The 27849-nt window shown below is 34.8% G+C and overlaps 1 protein-coding gene across 16 annotated transcripts in view; it reads right to left on the bottom strand.

Annotated features, from left to right (window-relative positions):
- Positions 1-225: 225 nt before the first annotated feature.
- Positions 226-27849, bottom strand: part of C2CD5 (C2 calcium dependent domain containing 5) — a 66941-nt gene continuing 39317 nt past the window's right edge. For 3 of the 16 annotated variants that reach the window (XM_082770834.1, XM_082770847.1, XM_082770846.1), the window contains 16 exons: positions 25633-25821; positions 23802-23993; positions 21212-21398; positions 19964-20128; positions 19505-19645; positions 17387-17450; positions 14273-14334; positions 13228-13326; positions 12749-12838; positions 11874-11961; positions 10641-10727; positions 5552-5602; positions 4474-4575; positions 3443-3633; positions 2326-2472; positions 226-1636 (listed from right to left, as the gene is read on the bottom strand). In XM_082770834.1, the coding sequence (XP_082626960.1) occupies positions 1505-1636; positions 2326-2472; positions 3443-3633; positions 4474-4575; positions 5552-5602; positions 10641-10727; positions 11874-11961; positions 12749-12838; positions 13228-13326; positions 14273-14334; positions 17387-17450; positions 19505-19645; positions 19964-20128; positions 21212-21398; positions 23802-23993; positions 25633-25821 (1987 nt within the window). In that variant the 3' untranslated portion in view covers positions 226-1504. Of the gene's footprint in view, positions 1637-2325; positions 2473-3442; positions 3634-4096; positions 4188-4473; positions 4576-5551; positions 5603-10640; positions 10728-11873; positions 11962-12748; positions 12839-13227; positions 13327-14272; positions 14335-17386; positions 17451-19504; positions 19646-19963; positions 20129-21211; positions 21399-23801; positions 23994-25632; positions 25822-27849 lie in introns of those variants that run through there. The other 13 variants (XM_082770842.1, XM_082770836.1, XM_082770844.1 and 10 more) reach the window with 10 other exon arrangements.

Below are 27849 nucleotides of genomic sequence, written 5' to 3'. Positions count from 1 at the left end.
TGGCCGTAACAGCTACAAAACTCAGAAAAACAATTAGCTGTACGAGAGAAGTGTAAGCACCAAACTCAAACACTTTAAATAAAATTACTCAACAAAATTTAAATAAGCAGGTTGTAACACTACTTAAAAATATATGTTTCCCTGAGGAGAAAGGGGACGTGACATTTTTAGTACATATCCAGTGTAAACATTAGCTATTATACTTATAAAAAGGCAAGATATTTTTTACACAAATTTATTGTGCAAAGAATGATTTCCATGCTCATTTACAATGAAATATTTTAACAAATAACCATGCCATTGCTTAATTTCAACACTAAGCAGAATATTTACATTCAAGTTTACATGTTTGTTCAAGTTCCATGTATGACAGTCAGATTTAAGTAAGAATGCATCTTCAGATCAAAGATTTGCATCTTTTATACTAAAATATCACTGCCTTTCAGACATTTACCAGGAATGACAAATTTCCTTTTTTTTGCAGTACCCTCATTTCCCATTTACTGTACCGGAAGAGAAGAACAACTAGCAGAAATTAGCATCGCAAATATATGTCTGTCTCTAATTAGCCAGGCATTTCCCATCTCCAATGGAAAGGAGGCCAGACTATACCTCTGTATACTTTCAGAGAACTGCTAATGTCATCCTTGCAAAAAATCATTCCTTAAGGTAATCAGCCTTATGACAATTCTTTAATAGAACCTCATATATAAAAAGATTTTTTTTTTGTCAACATTGAAGTGAAATCTTGTAACAGCACCTAACCCATTATTTATTTATTTATTTAAGTCATAGGGATCATCAGAAGAGCATTATGGTCTGATAGCTTTTCAAAAAAAAAAAAAAAAAAAAACCAAAAAGACACCCAAAACATATTTCATATGCTACCAATTTAAAAACAAAACAAAACAAAACACAGCAGTTCTCAAACAGTTGAAAAATATTTTTAGTGTGCAGAAATTCAAATTGTAACTTTTAGGTGCTGCTTCTTTCTCTCCTCACTGTACGATCTAAAACAAGTTCAGGCTTCACATTTTATTATCCTGTATCTCTGGGTTCTCCAGCAAAGGTCGCTAATACAGGACTCTCAGCTGGTCCCCACCCCCTTTTTTCTTTAAACTGAGCTGAGAATCAGCTAATACAGTAAGCAAACTCAGAGATGGGTCTGAATTTTAACTTATCATGGGCCTGCTGAACAGCTGAAAAATACAACTGAATTTTTGTTTACTTTCATGTGATGCCTACTATTTCAATGCATAGTTTTCTATGGGTGCTTCTCTTTCCGTATAGGTTTGAAAGGTCCTGTAATTTTAACAAAAAAATCAGAGCATACCTGCCAGTATGCTGTCCTGACTACTGCATAAACCTGAAGGACAAAATATAGTGATTGTCTTAGATTTTGGCTGATGATATTGATGGGAGATACTGATTCTGAAGATGCAAACCTAACATTCCCATATTTTAAACAATCTATTTGACAGAGACCATTTCAGTTTTTCTGTCTTCACGTTGTAACATCTCCTCCAGTACTTGCAGGTTGAGAAACAACTGTAGAAGGTTGCACTGGTAGTATTTCTAACTCAGATTCACGTACAAAGACAACTGCATCTCCACTTACATTTATTAAACACTGGGCCTAGGAATAAAAAAAAGACAACATACAGTTACCAAACATAAAATAAATAATTATTTAATCTGCACCATATAACTAAACAGATGATACAAATTGCCAGAGATCAAAGAAGGACAAATTATTAGAAAGACAAATTATTATAAGTATGGCAATCTCCGCCATATCCCTTTTATATCCTCTCATGCTATCGAACATGCAGATAGATTCTCCTAAGAACAACAAAAATGGAATACCTGGGTGGTTGTTCATTCCACTACTGTTTTGAATTTATTTCACACACCAAGACAACCAAATTCAGTGGTTTTCTCTTCTAATAAAGCTTCATCCCTTTGTGTTCAAAATGGACTAATTCCATGTGAAAATAATGTAAATACTAACACTGCAGCATCAGAAAAGCTAAGCACTACTGTGCTCTATGTGAGCACTGCTGTGTTCTATGGTTCCTACCATTTACTTCATCCTAGCAAATCTAGTATTTTATGTATTTAACATCAATACCATTTGAGTATTTATGAAGCATATCTGCAGTTTCATGTTAATGTGGGTGTTCAGAAAGCTCTTGGTGTCTTTAAAGAAACATTATGAGAGATCCCGAAGTGCTATGCAGACATGGCTGTACAGGGATCTCTATTTTTTTTTTAAATATTTCTGTCATACTAATATGAGCACTGTAGTTTCATTTAATAATTTACCTGATTTTTGTTTGGATTCTCCATGAAAACACACTGCTTCATTATGTATGAGACAACTGCATTGCCCCCTAAAGCTGCAACATGTGCTCTCACCATTGCAAACACTTCAGCGATAAAAGCATGGAGAAAGCCACTGACACCACCCTCCTATAATGGGGAAAAGGAAAAAGTATTTTATGTCAGATATTGCAATAAGATGTTGAATACTCTCCTTACGTTTTTATCCACTGAATATTTCAGTAAATCTGAAATTGCATCTTGTACAGAATGTGAAACCCATTCACTGTTTAATCTATCACAGATAAAACACAGACCAATTGAACTTACTGCTTGACTAAAAGAATCACAACTAGGTTATCCATTTGTGATTGATATTCTTTGTAGTAAGTGTAGTACATACACCCCATTCTTTTCAGATATTCCTACACCTTTGCAGGAGCATGCAATATTCAATTGACATTTGAGTAATGAGCTCTTCTTTCATCAGACAGAGTACTGCCATTTTATTTTTTTTTGTGTAGCAGACACAGAATAATTTACACCGAGGACTAAGAATCATTTACACTTTCAGGAAATGAATAGTAAGGAATGGCCACTACCTTTTGTCACCAACTACCATAACCAAAGTATAAAGCAATACAAACACAAATATAGCTAATTATGCTTCTGTAGAATCTGAGACGATACTACTTAAGTTGGATATAATGACCATTCTTTTGACTCTGTCACAACCTTGGGGCAATACAATACAATTTGTTGGAGTCCCACTGCCAGTCAGATCCCAACTCCCAGTTGTCCCAATTCCCACTGCCAGTAAGATCCATTTTTTCACATAGTTCTGTTTAAGAACTTATTGGTTTAATATTATACCCAAAACAGCCATCAACAATGGCCCTAGGGTAAGCAGCCCTTTCTTAACAATGCCGAACACAGAAACGCTCTATTACGACAAAAGCAACACGATACAACTCAATCCCCATTCAGCACCTAGCCTCAAATGACAAAAAAAAAAAATCAATTCTCTATGCCATACCTCAACTCAAACCTCTGCAGACATTATATGCTTAGCCTTGATTATTATAATAAACAAAGTGCAAATCCCTGATACACAGCTCACCTCACGTAAAGAAGTAGTTTCTCGTATAAAAAACATGTTGATTATCCCAAGATACTTGGTTATTTTTGCTCCAGGTATAAAAGAAAGAGGTGTCATCTTAACAACTGAGACAGTAGAATTAGCACATGATGGAAAAGAACGATGCCGTAAGTATCCCTCAGCCAATGGACTTGCTTTATCAAGTGAAGCAGCTAAAAAGATGAAAAAGAAAGAAGAGAAAGTAACTATCAAGAAAGATCAATCACTGTTTTTTAACACACAACAACTCTTCTTTATGGTTTCCAAATAGCTTGGTGACAACATTCAGCTGCCTGTGATGCTCAGCCATATGTGAGAAAGGAAATTATCATGCAATGCATGCAAAAGGAGACAAAAAGCTGAAATGGAATTTATTTGGAAGAGTGGCATTCCTGCAAAAGAAAACATTGAGGCGAGTAGCTGCACATACAACAATCAGTTATAAAGTGAAGGTAAAGAAAAAAGTGCCAACATTTTGAAACACATATTCTGCTGAAGGAACAAATTATTATAGGAAGTGTGAAAGTTGTTGTGTTTCCCCAGTGCAGCATTTTCCATTAAAACAGATATTAATCTCTACTAATTTAAGCAAGATAGTCAGACCTGTGGCCAAAGAACTGCTGAAAAATAACTCACCACTTGCTAATTTAGTGACCATTGCCTTGACTGTCACCTTGGTGATTGCTTCCTGTTTCTCACCAAAAATTTTCCAAGATCATACATACACCTACATTCATGCAGTGTATGTTATATAATTAGTAGGCGTACACATTTATTGATAACTAATTTTTACTAAGTGAACAGAAATACTGTATTTTGCTCTTTATGATACTGGTTCATAAACCCTGTATTAGCTTACACAGACATTAACAATGTCGGCAGTTTTCACACTCAGGTATTCATTCTATATGTGGTCTGAAATACTACTGCTGGGCAAGAAACTTCACTATTCACCACTGGGAAATCAGAGATATGTCTCAGATTATCATAACGTGGTAGAAACAGCCGCCTACTTGTCTTAATTGATCCGCGCCTTATGGTCTGAGCTTTCAGTTTAATGAGCTCTATCCAGCTGTTGCATCTGTCTGCAAAGGAACTGTAATCAATTGACGTTGCTGAAAACACAGACAGAAAAACAAAAGAAAAAAACAAAGAAAAAAATATGGATGATGTCTCTTGCTCATCTCAATGCTCCTTCTGAGGAAGCAATTATCTGTCTGAGAGAGAATGAACATCCCTTTCCAGGTCTGTTTAAAGGAAAAGTTACAGTATAGGTCTGGAATTGTCCAAACCAGTGTACCGATTTCTGGTGAGGTCACTGTTGTGAACCAAATGCCTGACTGGGACTTCATCACTGAAAAAACATGCAAATACAGTCATTAATGCCTTATGCTAGATTTTATTTTTAAATCCCATGTTAGGTATTAAGCTCTCATTTCTTTAAGCTTATCTAAGTCTTGTTTAATTTTCATTGCTATTCTTTTCCTCCTGAAGAGCTGCAGATAGTGATTTAAAATTCCTAACTACCACTAACTAACCCAGAGACTGCAAAAAACATTGGTGATGATAATAAGAGTCACAAGCTGAAACAGCACCTCAGTTTTAAACACAAATGAATTTTCCTTAACAAAAATTCTATCCTTCTTCCCCACCCGACATTATCATTACAACAAGGACTAGAGTTGTTTCTGTTATGACTTTTTGGTATTAGTTGCAGTGGTGTTTGCATTTATTTAAAAACAAAAATTTTGCAAACACCATTTCTTCATCATCCTGAAGAAATGGAAGGAACACATGCTAACTTTAAATTAAGACAGCATTAAAAGCAAAAAAGCTCTCTCTCGGAAAACTAATTTTCTGGCAGATAAAGTGATCTCAATATATTTGGCAGAGACACATCTATTACTAAGAAATCTGACTTCTGTAATTATAAAACATCAAAATACTATGATATTATTAAGCCACACCAGAGCATGCATTCTCAGTTAACTAGTAAACACTTCCTGGATTAAGATACATCCAAAAAGAGTATACCAATGTCCTAAGAATGCTTATTCTGTTCTGGCATATGGCTAAATTAAGTAAACTCACCTCTCTGAGCAGCAGGAATACCTGTGTGGGAACTTGCACCCTCCAGGACTTCTATTAAAATAAAATGAATTTCACTCAGATAATATATGAGCACTGATAACTGAGAGTCATGTAGGATGTGACTAACAGCCTTCTTTTTACAAAAAAGTTTTAGAGTAAAATATCAGAAAAACCTTCTATATATACTGTGCTATGTAATGTACCTTGATAACACAAATTAATTATAAATTAGTATAGCTTACTAAATCTGTCTTGCAAAAAGCTTATTTGTTAAACAGTTCTGACAGCAAATATACTATGTACAGACATTTAATATTTAGCTTAACGTAAACAAACAAGAGTTTATGTTAGTTTGTTACAGAAGTCAAACTTCAAAGTTTATTCGAAATAAAGGAATACCCAACTTTTTTCCCCTGCCATCCCTTAAGCAACAGCAAAGATTGTCAGTAAAAAAGGAAAAACTGAGATCAATTATGATTTTTCTTTGAACACAAGGCAATAAATAAGCTCAACAAGTAACAGCAAGAAACAGCAAGCTTAAAGTCAGTGATCAGAATTGCCATCTATATTTTTTCCTGTAAGAAGTGCCTTTCATCCCATTTACACTTTTCTTGGCACACTTACCAGTTCTTTAATCAATAACAGAGAAACAAGTAAATATACCCATCACTTCCAGCACATTTACTCTCATCACCCCTCGCAGCACAGGAATAAAGTTCTTAGAAATAATGGTCCAATGAAGACTGTGATTCTCATTCTTCTGGTAGATGAATTTATGGTCTATTGCTACAGTCTGCCACTACAGAAACTGGGTGTCAGTCTAACTTTTATCTGGCCTTTCAACTTCTAGTAACTCTTAAAATGCGATCTGAATGCAAAAATAAATTTAGTCTATATTATGCCAGGAGCTGCTATTTAACCTCACAGTTATTACTTCTGCATCTTTTATCACGATAACAGATTAGACTTTCAAAACGGTCATAACTTAGGCAATCTACCATAGCAACATCTCTGATAAGCAGTGAGCAGAAAAGGTCCTACTTACAGTGATGTGTCATAACACAAGAACTGGTGAGTGGCACACAACTTTTCCTGCTTGTGTGTTGAAGAGGTGGCAAGCATGCTGAGTCTCTATGAAAGGGATGATGGATTCTTCCTTCCAACTTAAGATACCTAATCATTCTTGCTCCCTTTATAAGAAGGGGCAGACATTTTTAGGGCATGATGCATCTGATCCTAAAATGAACCTTTATTTTAGGATAAGCTATTCTGTGTCCCAGTAGTGTCTATTTATCTGCATCAACTGTAATAGTCATCTAGGTAAGATCAGAAGTAAATACAAGCACTTTTGTTCACATGAATCCCATTCATAGTGAAATATTAAATCTTTAAGTCCTCGGGAGAATTAGGAAAGCCTGGCTTTAATACCAATTGCAATTAAACCACTGGCAACATTTATGCACTGCTGCTGGTAAGTTTAAGAACAATATAACAACAGCTAAGATTTTTCCCTATGACTTATACTGAAGAATAAACAACACAGGAATGAGGATACTGCAAATGTTACCCTAAAAGAAACCATTCACTGTGAAGACCAGATGTCAGCCAGGGTAGCAGTGTCTTACAGAGAATGTGTTAGAAGAATAATGTATACTCAGGCCTCAACCTTTGACATTAGGACTGTCAGAACTTTAACAGAAAGCTATTTTATTATACATGTCTCTAGTCTCACACATTTTCTGATCAATCCAAGCACAGCAAAAGCCATTTAACACCATTCTAACCCTACCTCACATCAATTAAGAACATCTAACAGGATATTGGCAGACATCCAATGCTTTTCAAAACTTACATTTCTTCTCCTATGTTCACTTGCACACACACACAGCTCTCCGATTACAGATGATTTTATGAACATCTTTGAAGAAAATAAAACCTCACAGATATGGACTAAACTACAAATAGTCCATCTTAATAGACCCTAGTTTGCCTCTTTACTTTCTGGTAATTTTACAGTCATATCAGGAACTGATATACAAAGTACAGGTTAGAATTTCTCCCCCCCTTCCTATATATATCTATATAGCTAGATTAGATGCATCTGGAACATTCTACTGTTGAGTACCGTCAAACTCTGTATGTTCAAAGATCATATTGCTTAAACAGTACATGAGATTTGGCGCTAGAAAAGCAATCATACACAATGGCTTAATCTCTATTCCAAGGCTATAACATACACCTCATTCAATCTCAAAACTTTTATGAAAATTGCTAAACTAAATTGGAGAACTTAACTCCACATTTGCAGTTTGTGTCTAAAATATTATTCAGCTGCATTACCTTCATACTTGTTATTGACAAGTAACAATTTTCATGGTAATAAGGAATGACATCCAGTCCAGTGAAAGCATCACTCTCAACTCCACTGCAAACAACACAACCTCTGTAATTACTATACTGTATGCTAGATACTACAGTGCATGGTAACATTTTTTTAACAAACTATGCCACAGTAGAAGTATTTAGTTACATATAACTTGGTACAATATTTAAGTCTTGTTTGAGTATTACAGTGTACATATGTAATCTATTTTTATGTTTTCTGCTCCTTGGCATGTTTTTTGAAAAGCCCTTTTGCATCACAGAATAATACCTAGAACCAGAAAATAAAGCAAAATTTCTCATCACTCTTTTTATGTGCCTGCCTGTTGGCCAGGGATTCGACACCTGTACGTAAAATAGCATTTTGTTAATTCTAACAGATTACATTAGTGTCCTAGTAAGTGTTAAACTCCTTTAAACTTTACAGTCATCCTCAGGGCCCTGACAATACACAGGCATGTGAGAACAGAAAAGTAGATTCCTCAAGTCCTTCGTCAGACTCCTACCCTATCACCCCCCAAAAATCCCCACATTCCCCTGCTGGGGGTGGGAAAAGAAGGACCACACAACTCCTAACACCACTAGATATGAGCAAGACTCCCCAGGAAAAGGCTCCTAACTCACTTTCAGCTCAGCTCATGTAATAACACGTAGTATCTAAAGAGTACTCGAGTTTCTCCACACTGCACACCAGCAGCATAGAACAAGATAAGCAACTAACTAATATGGAAATCAGGCCAAATGCAAAAACAGAAGTGGAAAAACCAAAGAACTCAAAACAAACAATCCTCTTGTAAGCTATCAGTTTTGAGAATCTTATGTTTTGAGAGTAGAAGAAAAATTCAGATGAAACCATGACTTTCCCCTTCCCGTTTTTTCTTTAATCTCTCCCTAACGAATTATTTTAAGCTGGATTAATGCAAAAATTAAAAGCTGCTAAGTGAAAAACAACCTATCAAATTTTGTTTATTTCAAGGGAAGTAACTTTTTATATAATATATATAATAAGGTCATTATATAATAAGGTTGTATAAAAATACTTGAAAAAATAACAATCTTACAGAAAAATAAGGAAAAAAGGTCATCAGTATACTAAACAAACTGCTAAGTAAGTATAACTACTGGGAAGCCTCAATGCCTACTTGTGAAGAAATGACAGATTAAATAATTATCTAGTTGAAAGCCTCTGAAGTGAACTTCAGTACAACATCGATTGTAAAGACTACCCAGAAGAGTTATACACATAAGCAGGCTACCCTCTACTGGTCAGTGCCTATTTTACAACTAGCACAGTCTAGGGACAATGAATAGACATTACTGCTCAGTTATACCGTACAGGCAAGAATGACATTTTAAATCAAAAGGCTAATAAGATAACTGATGCCTATAAAGAACATCTTGCTTTCAAGAACTTAAAGAAATGCACTGATTGTTTTAAACAAAACTAAAAGCAAGCTAAATGACAAAATTGCATCACCTTCAAGCAATAACTTTTGCTGCTACATAAGTGATATTAATGCTACATTATTTTCCTCAACCATAACCAGTAGACTTGGAGGAAAACAAAAAACAAAAAACAAAAAAAAAAAAAAACAGAGACTGTTACACATGGGACTAATCAATAGAATTTGCCATAGTATTTAACACACAGGTTCCCTTTTTGTGTATTAAATGCTGAATCTCAAAATCATGACACAATAATAGAGCAATGAACACTGAGCTCCAGTACTTAAAAACCAAGTATTCAGTGCCTCAGTGAAAGAGAGTGCAAGTTTTGAAGCGTCTCTACTACAGAAACATTCTGGTACTCAAAAGTTTATCCTGGTCAGTAATTTCTGGGTAGCTCCTCTTTTTGAGGATGAAAGGTTGGTATTATCATAGCACTAACAATTAGAAGTTAAGCAAAGAAAAATGTATTATAATAAAAAAATACAACACAATGAGAATATCATTGCTGAAATTAAACTGACCTCTGAAAATACAAACAAACATGGTAGACATCCTCCTTTACAGAACTGGTATAACAGAAAAAGAGGAGCTGTAACATTTTAGCAAAAATATTTACAAAATTCACACATACTAAACTTCCTATGCCTAGCAGAATGGTGGGCAGATTACCCTCCAACAGCATACAAGAAAGAAAATACAGCTGATTTCAATGAAGGCTGCTTAACAGCTACAGAAGTGCTGCATGGTACAAGTTGTTTATTATACAAGTTTAAGCCACTTCACCTCAAAAAAACTGTACGCAATTTTGCTCAGCCAAAACACCAACATTTGCTAGATAAAGTATTTCCCACCACGAAAAATATGACATAAGTTATTTGAAGCTGACAATAAAGTCATGGAGTTGATCTGTATGGGCCATCCCTAGAAGCAAAGCAGTGTGAGGCAAGCCCAATTATAAAGTAATTTATAATTCTTTAAGTGAAACGACACCAAACATTCAGTAGTTTTACATTTCCTATACACTGAATACAACAAAAGAACTACAGGAAACCCACAAAGGAACATAAGTAGAAAAATTAGCCAACTTATCAGACTCTCAAAAAAACTGGCTTTAGGAATGAGCATATCCATTATGCTTATGTAGTACAAAATATTAAAAGCATGTGAAAATACAGATTTAAGGCTACTGCAACAGTGAAAGAGTAGTAGTCAAAATCAGTAAAAAGCAAAGAGTTCACTGTTCTTCCATTTAACCAACCTTTAGCTGGTGAGAATGGTTGAGAAGCAAGGGGATCAGTGCTAAGTTCCAATGGAAATTGTAGCTGTTCTTCATTGTCTGTTGATGCTTCAAAGAAAACATACCAAGTTGATAATTTTTCCAAAATGTTTTGCCAGTTAATAATAAGCACTACAGATTCAGTTTAGTTCGGTCTGACCAGAACACATTTTTTCAGCACATGAACACTGTTCTGTTGCTGTTCTGTATGAACAGTTAGATGCTTGACAGGAAAGCCAGATGCAAAATTGAACAGAACCTGTGTTCTATTTATTAGAATTCAGTATTTTCAGGAGAAAAAAAAAAGAATATTAAGTCAATTCATGTATCTTACACTTGACTCTGATATACGTTACAGTAAAAAGCACATATTTAGCTATATGTTACAGTAAAAAGCATAATTTCACGTAAGAGGAAAACCATTTATTGTTCCTATTGAAGAAGGTAATGTATAACTCATATTTATAAAAACATAGGGCTCTGTGTTCTACTGCTAAGTTTCATTCTACAGAATGGAGTATCTTCAAAGCCTGTCTAAATTCCTATGTCCAGACTGCATACATACATTTCTAGCGTATGATGGTGCTTTGTTATGAGAAAGACAAAGGCAGATTGCAGTAGACTTCTCCCTCAACAATGCTACATGCTTTCACTGATCTCAAACAATATCACTGAACTACTTACGGTTTTTGTTTTGTTTTGTAGTTTTGTTTTGGGTGTTGTTTTTGTTTTGTTTTGTTGTTGTTGTTTTGTGTGTTTGTTTTTTTTTTTAAGTATTATGAGTAACTTACTTTATGTCTTCTTGAAGTAAGGATAGGATTTGTTAGTTTTAAGCACAAATGTTCTCTAATGACTTACATCATGTACTTCAGAACACAATGAAAACATTGTCATCTGTTACATGAATATTTTTGTCTAATGAATTCAAGACAGTACACAGAATAAGGAAATACCAAACATTTCTTTCATATGACTATAAGTTTGTTGATTAGGTGCAAACAAATACCTACTACCTGATAACTAAGTCACCGTGCTGGAGGTCACATACCTGAACTCTAAAAACCCATGTTATGATTTTACAGAACTACCCTGTAAAAACTGTGTATGTGTAATTGCAATTAAAATGTAGATTAATTAGGTATCAGGATAAATAAAATTTTTAAAAGTGAGAAAAAAAAGATTCTCTCTCATGTTTATGTGCGTCGCAACATTTACCTCTTTGCTGTGATTTTTCTATAGGGGGTTTACTGGCTTGTAATGCTTGGTTTTTGTCAAATGTAATTGCAACAGCTGTGACTGCAATCTGCAAATCAGAAATATATATTACTAACTTAATCTCTCATGCAAAGTCCAAAAAGATTTTTGGGAAGGGAAAAAAAAAAACAGGAAAAATCAACACAACAATAAAACACAACCACTGATTTTACCACAGGAAAACAGCGAAGGGGAAAAAAAAAAAAAAACTAAGTAGATACAATAAAAACCTTCACAGGTTTATAATCATTTTATAAACATTTATAGATCACTTTTAAATGATAATTCTAAGGTCTGTTAGTACATACATCTGACAGGATATAATTTTATTCATGTTTGTTCATTCATTTTTAGTGAAGTGACAAAAAGAATCAAACTCATTACTATTTTTGCAAGAGAAAAAGATGTTTGATTACCACAAGAAGTATGCTATACTTAAAAAACATTTTGTTTTAAAAATATTAAAGTATATTGCATCATCTTGAAACTGAAAAAAAATACTTAGAAACTGGTATACCATATTCTTACAGAGTATGTGATGAAATCTTTCAATGGGTATCTGATCAGGGCTTTTTGTTTCCTATCTAGCTAAAGAGATGTCATTAGATACACCATGATCAGGAAACATCATGCAATCCCATGATTCACAGAACTGGTGACTCGATAGGTCACCCCTTTTTCTTCACAGAACATTACAGCCTTAAGTTTTACTTCAGAATTCCCCAGACACGCTAGTAATCCTGTTCTTGCCCAGTTTACTCTCAGCAGCACATGTTAATTGAAGGCCAAAACTGACACGCCTATATGCTGAAAATCAAAAGAAGCAGTTTACTTACCTGAACTATTTCATCCTCTGGTAGAGCAACTGTGAAATTTACATGACAAAGGCAGCAAGGAACCATAGATCGCAGTTTGAAATACAAGCTCTGCCAAAGACAAAACATCATTTGTGTTAGGTTTAAAAAAAAAAAAAAAAAGTACGGTATACTTCAGAAAAATTAAACATCGAAATTCATAGCAGAAATCATCTAATCATGTTAATTTTTCTTGAAGAATTAGAAGTCTGAAGTCAGGATAGAATAGTTGTCTTTATATCAGTTTCCAAAATACACTACCAATCAAAGGATTCATTCTGATTGAAAAAGCTTCAGAAATCCTTGATATATTAAGGCTGAATCTATCTTTAGAGTAGCTTACCAGGCCCCATGTAGCCTAAACATGCAAAGCAATTATGAAGAAAATGTTATTTTCAATATAGCCTCACTTCGCTTCCACATGAACAACTCAAAATATGTTTGAAATCAATGATTCTTACCTTCAGCAGATTCTCACAGAGATCATTGAAGTTCTTATTAAGTGTTTGATTTGTTAGATTAATGTTGCTTAATCTGGATACTCTTACTGCTGTGAACATCTGAATTACAAACAAACACACTTTTTAAAACACAGGTCTATCATATTAAAAACATAAATTCATAAAGAATATAAGTAACTCATAACACATTTAAGAAAAAAAAGAGAGAGAAATACGAAGAAAAGGGAAAAAGCTGTAGCCAGTCAAGTAAAACACTTGTTGCTCAAAACTTTGAGGCAAAATTTCTACAAACCATTGCTTATGAATATATGAAAAAAGTGATTAAGCAAGATATGAAATACTGTATGTCATTTTCACTTGCTTCATAAAGCAGTCATGCTACCTCCTACATGATTTTCAACAGCAGAAATAAAATTTATGTAAATCACATACAATAATGGACTGTCATAACAGATACACTGACAATTCCATCAACCTGAAAGCATGTTGCTAACACAGCCATAGTTTTCAGATTCGACCTGTACTTCTGCAAAGCACAGTCTTACACTGTATCAATTTACATCTGTTTTACATGGGACTGAACTGTATTGTACAACACTCATTAAAGTGTTTAAACTTCATTATTAACAGAATTCTCCTACCTCCAGATTTGGTTTACAAATTCTTACTCATCTTAACCTATTAATGTTATCATATTCAGAATCTCACATAACACCTTCAACACCTGTTTAAGAGTCTGTAAAACCTAAAAAACTATTAAGAATGCCCGAAAACTTAAAATTCCATATTTTACTGCAGATACTTTCTAACTCACGTTATTTTAATAAATTGTTAGATAACAGCATTTTAAAAAGCACAACAATATATACTCTTATACCCTACTTTTCTGACCCAAATATCACTTGTATTTCTAACACAAGAGTATCCTTTAAATTTATCTTTCAAAATCAGTGTACTTCAGAGATTGCTTAAATTACTACTTCATATTTCAACCCAATTTGGAAAAAAGCTCTTTTTTTTTTTTCTTTCTTCCAAATAACCTTACTTGAATTTCTGGTGTCCAGTTATTTATACCAGGCATAATTTCTGTGTTGCAACTGTAAAAACCTGTAAATAAAATATTTGGGAAATTATGTTGTACATTGAAATATCAAAATACTTTTAAAGAAACATATACAACATCATTTGAAATTTTCCAAGTAATTCCCCTCAAGCATTCCTGAATACTGGATAATAACATAAATATAAGAACACATAGCTTCTGTTATTTATACTGAAGTGAAAAACTAATAATAGAGATGGAACTCACCACTTCTAAAACAAATACTCTGACTACAGAACTCTTATTCTGAATACTTCTTGAAATACCAAAAAGCAAGACTAGAGGCGTCATCGTGTTGAGACTAAATAGTATGAAATGCAACACTGAGTTACTCCCCATGGGTACTAAGTAGCTCATGTTCCATGATGCTAAGATGACCTGGTGAGACATGTTCCCTGACTGCTTCGCATAGCCACTTCTCCGAGACCCTGTGAAACAAGAAACTCCCAGCTAGCTGGTCCTGAGGAAGAAGAAGCATGCAAAGTGTATTCTTCATCATTTGCTCTGATGAAGAATACACTTCAGCATTCTCAACACCAAAATCCACTATTTAGTTTGAATAAACTAAGTACAAATGAGGAAGCTTACTAAAAAGATGCTTGCTGGAGAAGCTAAAAGCTAACCCTTGACAGACAGCATAGAGATTCTTTGAAGATACTGCCTAAAGACTGGAGTACAAACTCCTAGCACTTACTAATAGAGACTTGAAAAGACTGAAAAAAAGGATAATGACTGAACAGCACAGTAAGAGAAGTTATCCAAAGCAAATAAGCAACCTTGAAAATCTGAATATACACCTAATTTGTCCAAAAGAGAAAAATCTGGTGGGCTCTGTATCAATGCACGAAATTAGCTAGAAAAGAAATTGTGAATCAGCTTGCAAAGGGTATAAATATGAGTAAGTTTTCTTTCAGAATATCAAAAGCAGAAATCTTGTTGAAAAATCAAGTTAAGACAGAAAGAATATTCAGATAAGTTAATGATAGCAGAAAAATATGCATTTTTTGTATCAATGTTCACCATGGCAGTGAAGGTTTCCATAATGGTAGAAAACCCTTGTTTAGTGTTCATCTAAGAACTTGTCTTAAATTAAAGTTTCTGAAGAATTTATTGGACAAATGGGCAAAATAACAAGTAAGGAATCATATAAACAACTGGAAAGGGAAAAGATGAAATAGCTGACTAACTGCAATTAAACTCTCACTTAAAATTACCTTGCTACCAGAGGAAAGGATCCTTTCATCTTCTGGTAGTGAGATGCCTTGAAGTAACTGGGAGCTAATAATTTGCTTAGTACAGATATTGATATTACTGGTCTGTCAAAGGTACTCTAGAAAATGAAGTTCATGGGCACATAGAAAAGCAGAACACTGAAGAGAAGCCAATATTACTTTTGCAAATAAACTGATGTCTTACACATCCAACAGAGTTCTCTGAAGGAATCAACTAACACGTAAACGAAAGGCTGACACAATCTATTTTGGACATCAAAAGACATTTCCTAAGATCCTTCACCAAGGACTCTTCAATAAAACAATATGCTCAAGGGTAGAATAGAATACCATGAAGAAAATATAATTGATTAAAAGACTAAACAGTGTCAGAAGAAATGGCCAATTTTCACAGTGGAGACATTTTTAACTCAGGGTTGTATGCTCTCAACATAACTTATCTACAAAAGAGGAAAAAATGAGGCAACTGCTGACAGCCTTATTTTAGGGTAGTAAAATCAACTGCAGTGGGACCTACAATAGATAATAAGTTGATAATAGATGAAAATCAATATAAAAAAACAATTGATGCACGCAGAAAATTTTAACATCATATATACAATGACAGATTGTATATAGAGACTATGAGGAATAAAAAAATTGGTTCTAATAATAGATAACTATGATAAAGATAGTTCTGGACTCAACAGAACTTAAATACTAATAGCAATTATAAGGAACGGAACATTTATATTCTCAGATGCATGGTAAGCTCAAAAAGAAAAAGAGGGATGACAAGTATGACCAAACATCCCATGCAACTTCTGTATAATCAACAGCTACATTAGCCTCTTATCCAGATCAAAGAGTTCCACTGAGGGGCATATGACAGATGTCTGTAAAGCCATAGATGGCATAAAGGAGACTGAGAAAGCAATGATTCATATTTTCCCCAATACAGTAAGGAAGAAAAGCAAACGAAGTAAGATGGTCATGGATTCAAAACAAACTTAAGGAAATAGGTATAAGGGTGCATGTTCTGATGCAAAATTCTACAAACACTGAAAGCACGTGGATTTAAAATGCAAACACCCAAATGCACAGAAGAGTTTGACAAAAAGCTATGAATTACACATAAAATATCCTTCTCTTGGGATGCTGCTGAACTACGAACTCCTAGCAGACTGTTTTTTGTTTGTTTGTTTTACTTGCTCTTAATTTAATGCAACACACATTCTTGACTAATCGCTGTCAGCAAGCTGACATTGGGTGATAAAGTACACCTCTTCCAGTGTTGGATTCTTAAATAACTCTTAAAGAAATACATCTATAAGCACACTTAAGTTAAAAACTACTGTTGTTCCTATTGTGTGACCTCATTGCTTTCTATAGAAAATCACTAACATTTGAGTTGACAGTATAGCACAATCATACAGTAAGGAAAATACATATGTACCAGATAAACAAGACTGCTATAGAAGGGCAAATTGCTCACCTCAAATTAAAACGTTCCTGGAATACAAAACCACTATGTCACATTATGCGCCTAAAAATACTTGAACAACATATTATGCTCCATATGCCTGTATCAATTAACTACAAATTTACAACAGTACAAATCAGTGATATACAACATGCCACACAAATACTGTGTTTACCTGTTTTCAGTACAGATCAATCCCCATAGAAGTCTTAGGGACTTATTCTTCCCAGGTATGTCAGACAAACTGAGCGCTTCAAGACAATTTTCACTTTAACTTAGAATGTTCTATTTTGCCCAGTATGTCATAAAAATGAGGTTATACAGGCTACAGTATAAATTAGAAAAATATGTTTGTAACTATACCAGAAGGTGGTGGAGCATCTGTCAGTAAAGAATGTACATCTTCCATTGCATCTGTATCATCAATCTGGAAAAAAAGTAGTAATAGATAAAAATCATGTTGCTCTTCCAGCCATAAGTCTCAGAAAGATGTAAAAACAAGAGATCGTGTAAAGAGATAAGATGTAAAAATCAAGAGATCTGCATCTGACAGTTAAGGAGAGATTTTCAAAAAGGATTCCATCAACCAGACTTCTTAATCTAATCCAGCAGTCTATGGCGTGCTTAACAGTTGGAAAGCAGTTACCTTAATTAAATGGTATTAAAATAACACACCCAGAACAAACAGGAACTGCACTAGATAATAACGAAAAGGTAATTTCTAAAACAATTTAAAATACTGAACAAGGTTTTACACAACTTAGAACTAGAGCCTTGACTATGAAAGCTCTCATGAAGTCTATAATTATACTGATGTGATCATTCCCTGCCTCTTCCGGTGCCAGATAAAAATCTTTCCAAGACTTTAAAAAGCCTTGTTCAGGGTAAGCAATGGAAAATCAAATAGGAAAAAGGCACATTTTGGGGTTATTATTTTTCCTGTTGAAATAAACTCTGACACATTCAGTTTGTAAAGACTTTTCTTATTTTAGGTCAGACTGAAAACACATCTACCCCTGCATTCTGTAAATATTTTTGTGCTCTTTTTACATAGATTCATTGTCTTACTGATCTGCAAGAGATCCAAGTTTACTTTTAAGCTTCTGACATTTTTTTACCATGTTTTTTGGAAATTGCTTTTATCTTAATTCCAGTATTAAGTGGTTTTCTGTCATGTACTGCTTCTCCTTGACACACCCACACAGCTTTCTCATTTTAAAAAAGCAAAAGGAGAGTACTTTGATGTTGTTAAATACAGACAACCTTAGCACTCATAATTGCCTTCCCACCATCTCACAGCATTTCCTCATCACAGGAATTTTTTTTTTAACCACTCTTTCTTATGTATTTCCAGTGACCAATGATTTTACCTGAGGTCAGAGTAGGCAGCCTCATTACAGCCCCTCAAACACTGTGTCTAATACTCAATTTCTTAACAAAGGATACAGTAGTAAGTGGTTGCACACATGACAAGTCTTTTCCCCTATAAATAAAAATTGTGCTAACAAAACATAGGGGCGCATATTCTAGGACCAACGCATTGACATAATGTAAGGCACTAAACATAGTCCTTAAATTCAGGCTTCATTCTCCAAGCATCAGTTTTTTCCCTACTCTGAGCAGCATTTATAACATACTCTCCTATGCACTTATGATTTTCCTTTCCACATAGAAAACTCCTCTTAACCTTCCAACCACGTGTACCATGGTCTATATATAAGGTGGAGGGAAGAATTCCCTGAAACAGTAAAAAAATGAGCTGAACTCTGCTTGGACCATATAATGCAGTCCTTAACTAGCTGATCTTTGCTTGTAATGTATTGACCTTCTCAACGAGGCCACCCAACGGAAATACACCTCGCTTTCCTTACTGCTATCCCTCTACCGTAATTTGAGAAATGCGGAAGTAAAATGGAGGCTGGGCATATGTTTTTTCAGATATTTTTTGTAACTTCTCCAAAGGGTCTCTTGCAGCAAAAAGGTCTCTGGGAGCTTTTATGCCTTAACATAATCCTGTTTTTGAGAGAGGCATTCAATCGTTTTGTATTTTATCAAATATCTTCTGATCATCAATTTCAATGCAGTGCCTCAAAGAGCACCTCTCACCATTTTTGTTTTGAGGATAAAATTCCATTCCCGTTGGTGCACACAGAGGACGATAACTGCAAAAGTGCCTAATGAAAATGGTCGAACAAATGGAAGAACAATTCTTACCAGCTTAGTTATAATTCTGTATCTTGTGACATGCTCACAAAACCTTTTTTCAGATATTGTCAATAGGGGTACACAGTAACTATGCTTTAAACAACTGTAAGAAGAGAAGATGTTAAAATTTTGATTTTTCTTTCTACTGATACTAAATAGAAAAATTTGCATACAATTTAAAAACCGTCTTTGGGAATGAGTTAGAGGTTTTTTCCACCTTTTTTCATGTGTATTTCAGGAAAATAAAAATATGAAAGTACTGAAAACATTTATCACCTCCAAGACAAAAGCATCCTTCTTCCCATGTGAAAGATCTAGCTCTGTAACTTCATCAGAGCTTTCTGACTGAGATCTTAACAATCTGGAACGTTGTCTTGGTTCTGGAATCGGAGACCCAATGATTTCTTCAGGTAGCTCCTAAAAAGGGTATCAAATTAACAATTGCTCTACATAGCTTCAAAGTAATTCCAATTCTAAGCAATTTATTTACAGTTCTAAGAATCAGAACATTCTGAAAATAACTGAGAAATAAATCTGAACAAGATCAAACTGATTTGATTATGTAGATTATGAAACCTGAAAGCTGCAATATGTTCACAAAAAATAGTGAAAATAATACATTAAAAAAACAATTTACGTTCAAAGTGATTCAATCTAAGAATTCAAGGATATACATATCATGTGTGTGTTTGATTCTGAATGCTTGGTTTTTAAGAATACAAAAGTTTTACTTACTGGAGGGTTAATCTCATAAAGCTCCTTGTTTTTTGCTATCGTGTCATTTATTTTCTTTTGCATGTGAGATATATGCTGCTCATAGTTGCCATCATTTGGAGTCTTCCCAGCGATCTGAATACCACCAGGTGTTGGCAAAGCTGCTAGATACACACCTGTTGCAGACTTTTTAAGAAGTCATTAAGAAAAATGATACTCTTCAGCATCTTCAAATCTCTTAAACAAGCGCATGCTTTTAATATTTCCATAGAAATAGTTTTCAATAAATAATGCTTATGCTACAATGCAGTATGATGTGTACATTGCAGCATGATCGCTCTCTACAACATGTTTACTTATGCAGAACAATTATTTTATGAACTCCCTCCTTCTCATAGATGGATGATGCATGATGGAGCTCATAACTTACCTAAAAGTTCCAAACAAATACGAATTAAAACCTCTTTGTTCTTCTAAACTGTTGTGAATTTATATCTACAAATTGAATTATGTTGATATAGGCCTTGGCATTAGTATATCTTGCATAGGCAAGTGATGGTTTCCCAGTTTCAAAGATTTAAAACCTGTCTAAACCATTTACAGTATTACTGAAGTTGTGACAGTTCCATTTTGTATTCACAGGAAACAGATCACCAGTTCAGACAAAAGAAAATGCAAACCAGTCAATATTACCCAAGCATCCTCTTACACTGATGCAGGAAGAAGCATAATTCACTGTTCTAACCCCACATGACAGAACAAGGTTAGAAAATATTGTGATTTAACATTTCCTCACTAACTTTAGGACACTTTCAATCTATCATTTATTTCTTCAGTGCCATTAAAGAAGAGGCAACAGATCTTTCTCTTGTTGGCAACTAACCAAAGCATGTATTTGAGAGACTTAATTGACCTTCTTTGTCATGGAACGGTAATGCAACTTGAGGAACAGGAATCTCCGACAGGACCTTTAAAGAACACAATAGCTTTTTCTGTAATTTATGCCATTAAACCATTTAAAGCTTCTTTTCCTCTCATCGCATTTCTAGTAATCTCCTCTAGCAGAGAATCAAGACGTTCCAATCTTCTTTTCTGGCACTGAAAGACAGTCTGTCCTCAACATTTAGGCATCTTACTGCTTTCCATTACTTCAATTTTTTCTTAAAATAACATTTTAATATCTCTAGTTACCATGAATTCCACAACACTTATATGTCTTCAAAATACTGTAAGGAAGCAAAAGAATTCCAAGATTAAAACTGTACTTACTGCCAACCCCATTAGCATGTTTTCACCCACACTGATTTGAATTCTTAGCCCAAACAGAGCATTCATTCCTCTCAGCTTAAGTTTATTCATCAGTTGAGTGTGCACTTCATATTCCATAAATGGCAAGAGATTACTGATAGATGTTGCGTTTGCTTCTGCTTGAGCTTTCTTCTTTAGACGGCATAACCTGACAAGATGAAGTGGTGTATGGCATCAGCAGAGAAACAGTTTCAATGGACTACTGAAAACCAAAAGGGATGACAGTATATTTTGATCTTCCTCCCTCAACGTATAACTTAATACAAATAGTTTCTTTATAATATATTTTAAAATCATGTAAAAAAATTAAAGTAAACCTTGTCATTAAGATCAAGGCAGACTAATACACTGAGCCTCGATAACTAAGATTTGATCTTCATTTTTAATAATAGCTGTTTTAATTATCAGTAAAAACATGCAACAATAAAGGAAACAAAGTAGAACAATATGTAACCTTCAGCAATATTTAAAGAATATTGTCTATCAAAGCAGTAAACAAAAATTAGAAATACTGCATTTTTCTAGACTACTGAACAAAGTCACGTTTCCTTCCTTAAAATATGCTTAAGGGTTGCTATCAAATAGAAACAACATGCCTCACACAGGTCATTTTTCACAATAGTCTGACAGCACCGAGTAACTAACAAACATCTATTTCATATTTCTGTTGCTGCAAATCTCTTAAGTGCGCCACGTACAAGTACGGGAAATTACATCTACTGGTAGAACTTTAACAATTCATATTAATACAGTTATTCAAGGCACACTTGGGAATAAAGGAAAATAAGTAGAAGAAAAATCAAATGCTCTCACAATTCAAGCACTAACAAGATTAAAAATACTTGTATTTCCATGGGGGAAAAAAAGAGACTACAAATACCATCTCTGACTACACTGGTAGTCATAGTCCATCCACTCTTCGAGTTTATAGTCCCATAAGCTGAAATTCAACCACCACACCTGTGTAATGATTACCTACTTTCAGTGGCAAACTGTCATTCAAAAAGCAAACAGCTTTTAATTTAACGATACAGTCACACACTTTCTTCTAAGGACCACCATTACTGTATGACTACACAAAATGTGATAATTTACCCAATCCTATCAAGTTGTGAAGTTTACCTCAAAAATCTTTGTCACTGTAGCTCCAGGCTTTTGTTTTGTTTTGTTTTTGTTTTTTAGGGAGAGGGTTGATCAGAGGTTGGGAATGTTTTTGAGAAACTATTCTAAAGAAAATGGGACATCTGCAAGCGCTCCAGAGACACAGCAGGCACAACACTGTGACACAAAGTTGATTTCCAAACTGGTCCTGAACACACAGTTTCGTAATATGGAAAATACCAACGGAGAACTCCATAATACACCTCTACAGTAGCTCCAATAATTCTTCTCTAACACAACTCAGAGAATGATAACTGTAGGGTGATTAAAAAAATCTTACATGAGAAGTACAACCTCCTTCACAAAGCAGGGTCAGCTTGCGAGATCACAGCAAACTGCTCTGAGCTTTATATAGCTTGGTCTTGAAAACTCCCAAAGGATAGAGAGTGCACAGCCTCTCCAGGCAATCTGCTCCACCGCCTGACTGTCCTCACGGGGTTGAAGCTTTTCATTATACCCAGTATGAATCTCTATTATTTCAGTTTATGCCTCTTGCCCTTCCACTGCGCACAATCCTTTTTCCATCTTCTCCATTACCTCCCCATAGGTCTGGACAGGATACTGTTAGATCCCCCTGTATCCTTCCTCTCTCCAGAGAGGACAAGTCCAGCACATGTGCTCCTTACTCTTTTGTTGGCCCTCCACTGAACTCACTCTAGTTTACTGATGTGTTTCTTCGTCTCAGAGAAGAAGAAAAAAAAAACTCAAAGGGTATTGTATTGACTGGTCTCCCTCAGTGTGGTATCACTAGCAAACATGAAGAGAGTGGAGACCATCACCCCCTCCACATGTTCAACAAGACAGGTCCCACTGCAGACCCTATTACACTTGTTACAGTCATCCAGATAGGTTACAAACGACAACCCTCTCAGCCCAGGGTAGTAGTTACCTACTCGTGTAGCTGGCCACCCCATACAGACTGTACACAGCTAACCCTTCCTTCTTCACCGTAAATCTCTTTATTCTCTTTTCAAAATTCAAAGACTAGAGTATAAGCTGGATATAGCTGACAATTCTACAGAGATGAAGTTCAGTTATGGATGCAAGCACAGAATTAATACAATTGACTTTAACAGTTGAGTTTCCAAGGGAATAGCTGTAAATGTTCACGTTAGCAGTGGCAAACAGCAAATTAAAGCATGAAAACTCTAATCCAGGCAGACAAAACACAGCAGTGCCCACATAAAAGTTACCAAGGGTTCCATCAGCAAACATGACACACAATACAATGGGAGAAGGCTCTCCTTCTCCTCCCATACCCTAGTACACTGTCATTAATGCCTAGCAATTCAGCATCAAAATTTCAGATTTGATAACATACTGGATTTTAGCAACAGGAATTCTTTCGAAGATCTCTAAAACTTTACCAGGAGAAAATTTTGATCAATACCTGGCTTGAATAAGACATCCCTTCCCAATAACTGCTGCCTCTACAGGAAGATCAATTGTGGTGAAAAGGACATCAGGAACTTTTTGCTTCCTGCAGTTGTAACAATAAGTGAGGTGAGCAGGGAACGGCATGTTCAATTCATCATATGGAATATGGCAAAATCCACAACCTGGTGGTGAAGCTTCTTCAATCCTAAAAATACATTATGGAGAACATACTTAAAACATCTGCATCTTATTGACAAGCATCAACATGTGCACGTGTATAAACACCTACAGCAATACCTACTTAAATCATACACTGCAGCTATACTCTGTTCTACCAACATGACAAGTATTACATCTCATCAATTAAAAGGATAACATTAGGCTGCACACTACTAGATAAAACAATGTAACAAAATTTGTGTTCAAACTTATTATAGAAAGATCACATACATACAGTGGCCAAATGACTAAAATGTTACTGAGCTGGATTTAGGCTCTATGACCTTCTACATGTAGTCCATGGTACAACCGCTTTACAAAGAATTTGCTGTACCAAATACGACAAAAAGCCTTGTTTACCTGGATTGTATCCACAAACCTAATGAGCAGAACATGAACAACACAACAACCATCCTACTGAGAAGCAGCACAATGTGCATTAACATTGTAAGAGTAGCAAATTTATTTCCTAAGATAAGGTGTTAGGTAAAACTTGTTATTCACTAAGAACAGTCAGTCCCCCCTTCCCAAAAGGAAATATCTAGAAACAACCACTATAAAAATACAAACAAGGAAAGCATAGGCTAACTGCATCCCATCAAATTTATTTTGTTTCACAGTGATTTTTGAGGAGATGCTTAAACAAATCCGAGAGACTAGGTGTCGCTTTGTCAAGAGTACTTTGTCTCAAACATAGGCTTTGTCTGCCTGGTTGTTTTTACCTTCCTTTGGCATTTGTTATCCTTGCCAAGATTCTTAGTAGTAGTGAAATACATATTAAGATTAAAATGTAATATCCTTCACAATATAAACACAACTTTTCCTTCTCTTCATCTCTTACTTTCCTGACAGAATGTGGAGTGATATACTGAATACAAAGAAGTATTTTTGTTCTGGCTACAGTTTTCAAGAGTTTATCTACACAATAACAGCCTCCTGCTAGCAAAGTAAAAAAGTAACACACAGTACATTAGCAGGCTTGTATGGAAAAAGTGTTCAAGTATAATAAATAGCCTTACTTACAACTACAGCAATCCCTTGAAATACATGATGACTTTTCTGACAAACAATAAATTACCAATATATATTAATCTAATTGTTTTTTTCCTGAAAGCGTTTATGAATCATCACTCTTCACATTTTATTTGCAAAGGCAGAAACAAAGGGATATAGCAGAAGACTTCATGTTTTTCCTTCAGTTTAATGATTTTCTTCAAACTTCAACTAAAACATACATGCTTTCCAAGTCTGTGATCACCTTTGTTTTACAACTACACTACTTTATTTCCTATAAAGCTCTTAAATAACACAGAGCATATATACAGATGTTATAGCCACAGCAGCATTTGGCTTATGTACTTTATCATACATCTGTCTTTTGTTGTTTTTTTTTTGTTTTTTTTTTAGTGAGATATAAAGTTGAGAAAGATACCTGAGGAGTGCCAAAGAAAAACATTAAGTTATCTGTGGTTAGTATCAAATGTGTTACCTTATTCAGACTGTTAGAAATAAAAAACAGAATATATAATTTGCTGCAGAGTTCCATTACTTCTGTTGTTGTTGTTGTTAGTGAAAAGCAGTAAAGTGGTTGGTCCCGCATCCTGCACTGTAACACTGTAACCTACCCTAATAGAGAAGAACTATCTTGGCTCTGAGGAAAAAAATCAACCTCTCCCTTCTCTGACCCTATGGAAAAGAAGCCAGGCTGCCATGACAACCTTTGTTCCAAACAGCCTTCCATGGTGCCATCCTGAAGAAACCTAGGGTTCAGTACAGCTGCTGTGCCAGACGCGGACAAAATACAGACCTCTTCACTATAAGAGAAAAGAATTACAACAAAGTGAATTCCTACTAGTTAGTGCCACTTTAAAATAAAACTATTAGGTTAAAAGGCTTGTACTTAAGTCTCAGTGAATTAAATATGGCTATTAATTTTATGCATTTGTGCAATTTTATCCATTAAACCTTACACACAATCCTCTTGTGTTATTTAAACCATTGTATCAGTAAGACGCAGAAGGACTTAAAGACTACAGAGGTTTGCACAAGATTATAAAGAATATGCTACAGTATCACAAATGTTAACCAGGTATAATAATGGTTTTCAATACTATAGTTAATAAAGCATAGAAATCCAGTCAACCAACCAAAGTAAAGCAACATCCGTTAAAAAAAAGGCTTTAAAGAATTAAATAAGCTGGAAGTTGAGAGCCTCATCATCTTACAGAGATTCACTCTCAAAATGCAGCTACCATACAACACTGACAAGGATGCTTCTTGGAGTATAAAAAGTAGCAGAACAGTAAAATTTAACTACAAACTATAGTAATGGTACATGTAGCGTGTAATGTAACTGACCATATTCCTGATTTAGCAGAGTTAAAGCTTGCAGAAGTGCAAAGCATGATCACAAAGCTTTTAGTATTTTTGAAATTGTTAAATAAGAAACAAATTGATAACTCTAAGTACATAAAATACTATGCTGGAAAAATATGGAGAAAAGCTTTCCCGCATTTTCTCACATGATATATTTTCCTTCTTAGTTGTCATTTATTTTCTGAATAATTTTTCTTATACAATATCTAGCAGACCAGTACTTACAGAAAAGACCTTTGCTCTTTAAGCATGGAATTAAAGTGAATTGACAAGTAAGCACAGAAACTCTAATTTTAAGTTTTATGCTTACAGCATTTTTAAGTTTTAACTACATTAAATTTCTAAAGAAAAGGAAAGCATGAAATAAGCAGTCAGTTATTAGGTTACCTCTGTACACTGTTTCCCCATAGTTAAAAAAATCCCCCAAATATTCATGCTTTTTTATAGGGAGACTAATGACCAAAGGCATGTTTTTTTCTATTTTTAGTGTAAATCCATCCACAAGGGTTAAAACTTGAAAACTACATATATGAGGTAAATAAAGTCTTTAATACACCAAAAAAAAGACAACCAGATAAAACAACGCAAGGAAAAGAAACCCGGCCTTGTCTGTATACTAAGTGCTAGTGGAGTAGTTACACAGGAAAGCAAGTACTTAACTTCCAAAAACTGTTCTCAAGTTTTGTTTTTCTTCAACTTACCAGTTGCAAAACAAAGCAAAACTTTTTCCTCCTTATCTCTTTAAAATGCAAATTACTATTACTTTTTCTTTGTAGTATTTAGGCATAATGAACTAGACAGAAAATAAATTTAGTAATCCAAGTCTGCTTCAGTTACATTCCTAGAGCAACTCAAACAACTAGTGAACCAAAGCATTTTTCAGATTCACTCTGCCCCAAGAGGAATTCTCCACAGATTACTTTCCCAAGGTATAACTAGACAAAAAACGTTCTTGGGCCAGAGAGAAAGAGGAGTAATTAAATAAATCCCCAGTTATTACTCCTCATCTCCAAGCTTCTCACATTTTGTTATTAAGCCACAAAACACCCAAGATTGGAATGGTCTTTGCCAAGGGGAATACAGCAAGACACTGGAATTTTGCCTTGAGTTGGATGCAGGTCTGGGGAACTTAATCGCTTCCTAACCCTGTGCTTCAGAATGACTACTGCAGAGCTGCAGCTTAACATGTTGAACAGTACTGTAGCATTCTGAGAAAAATAACGACATGCATTTTCTAGAAAGCCAAAATTGACACCTGAAGTACCAATCTATCTTGATCCATCAGGCAGCACATTTGCATTTAATGTACAATTAATACATTCTTAGTAAAGAGCTTGTGTCTTAAGTTTGAAGTTAACCATTTAAGTACCAGTCTGCCAGTTTTAATCCAATACTGAAACTGCAATACACATACTTTTAGGAACAGTCTTAAGTGTTTAGGTAGATTAAGTTTAGAAAATTTCATA

This window comes from Aythya marila, assembly GCF_965140915.1.
Source record: "Aythya marila genome assembly, chromosome: 1".
Classification (NCBI taxonomy): Eukaryota; Metazoa; Chordata; class Aves; order Anseriformes; family Anatidae; genus Aythya; species Aythya marila.
The sequence above is the reverse complement of the archived record's forward strand: the minus strand, read 5'-3'. Positions and strand labels throughout refer to the sequence as shown.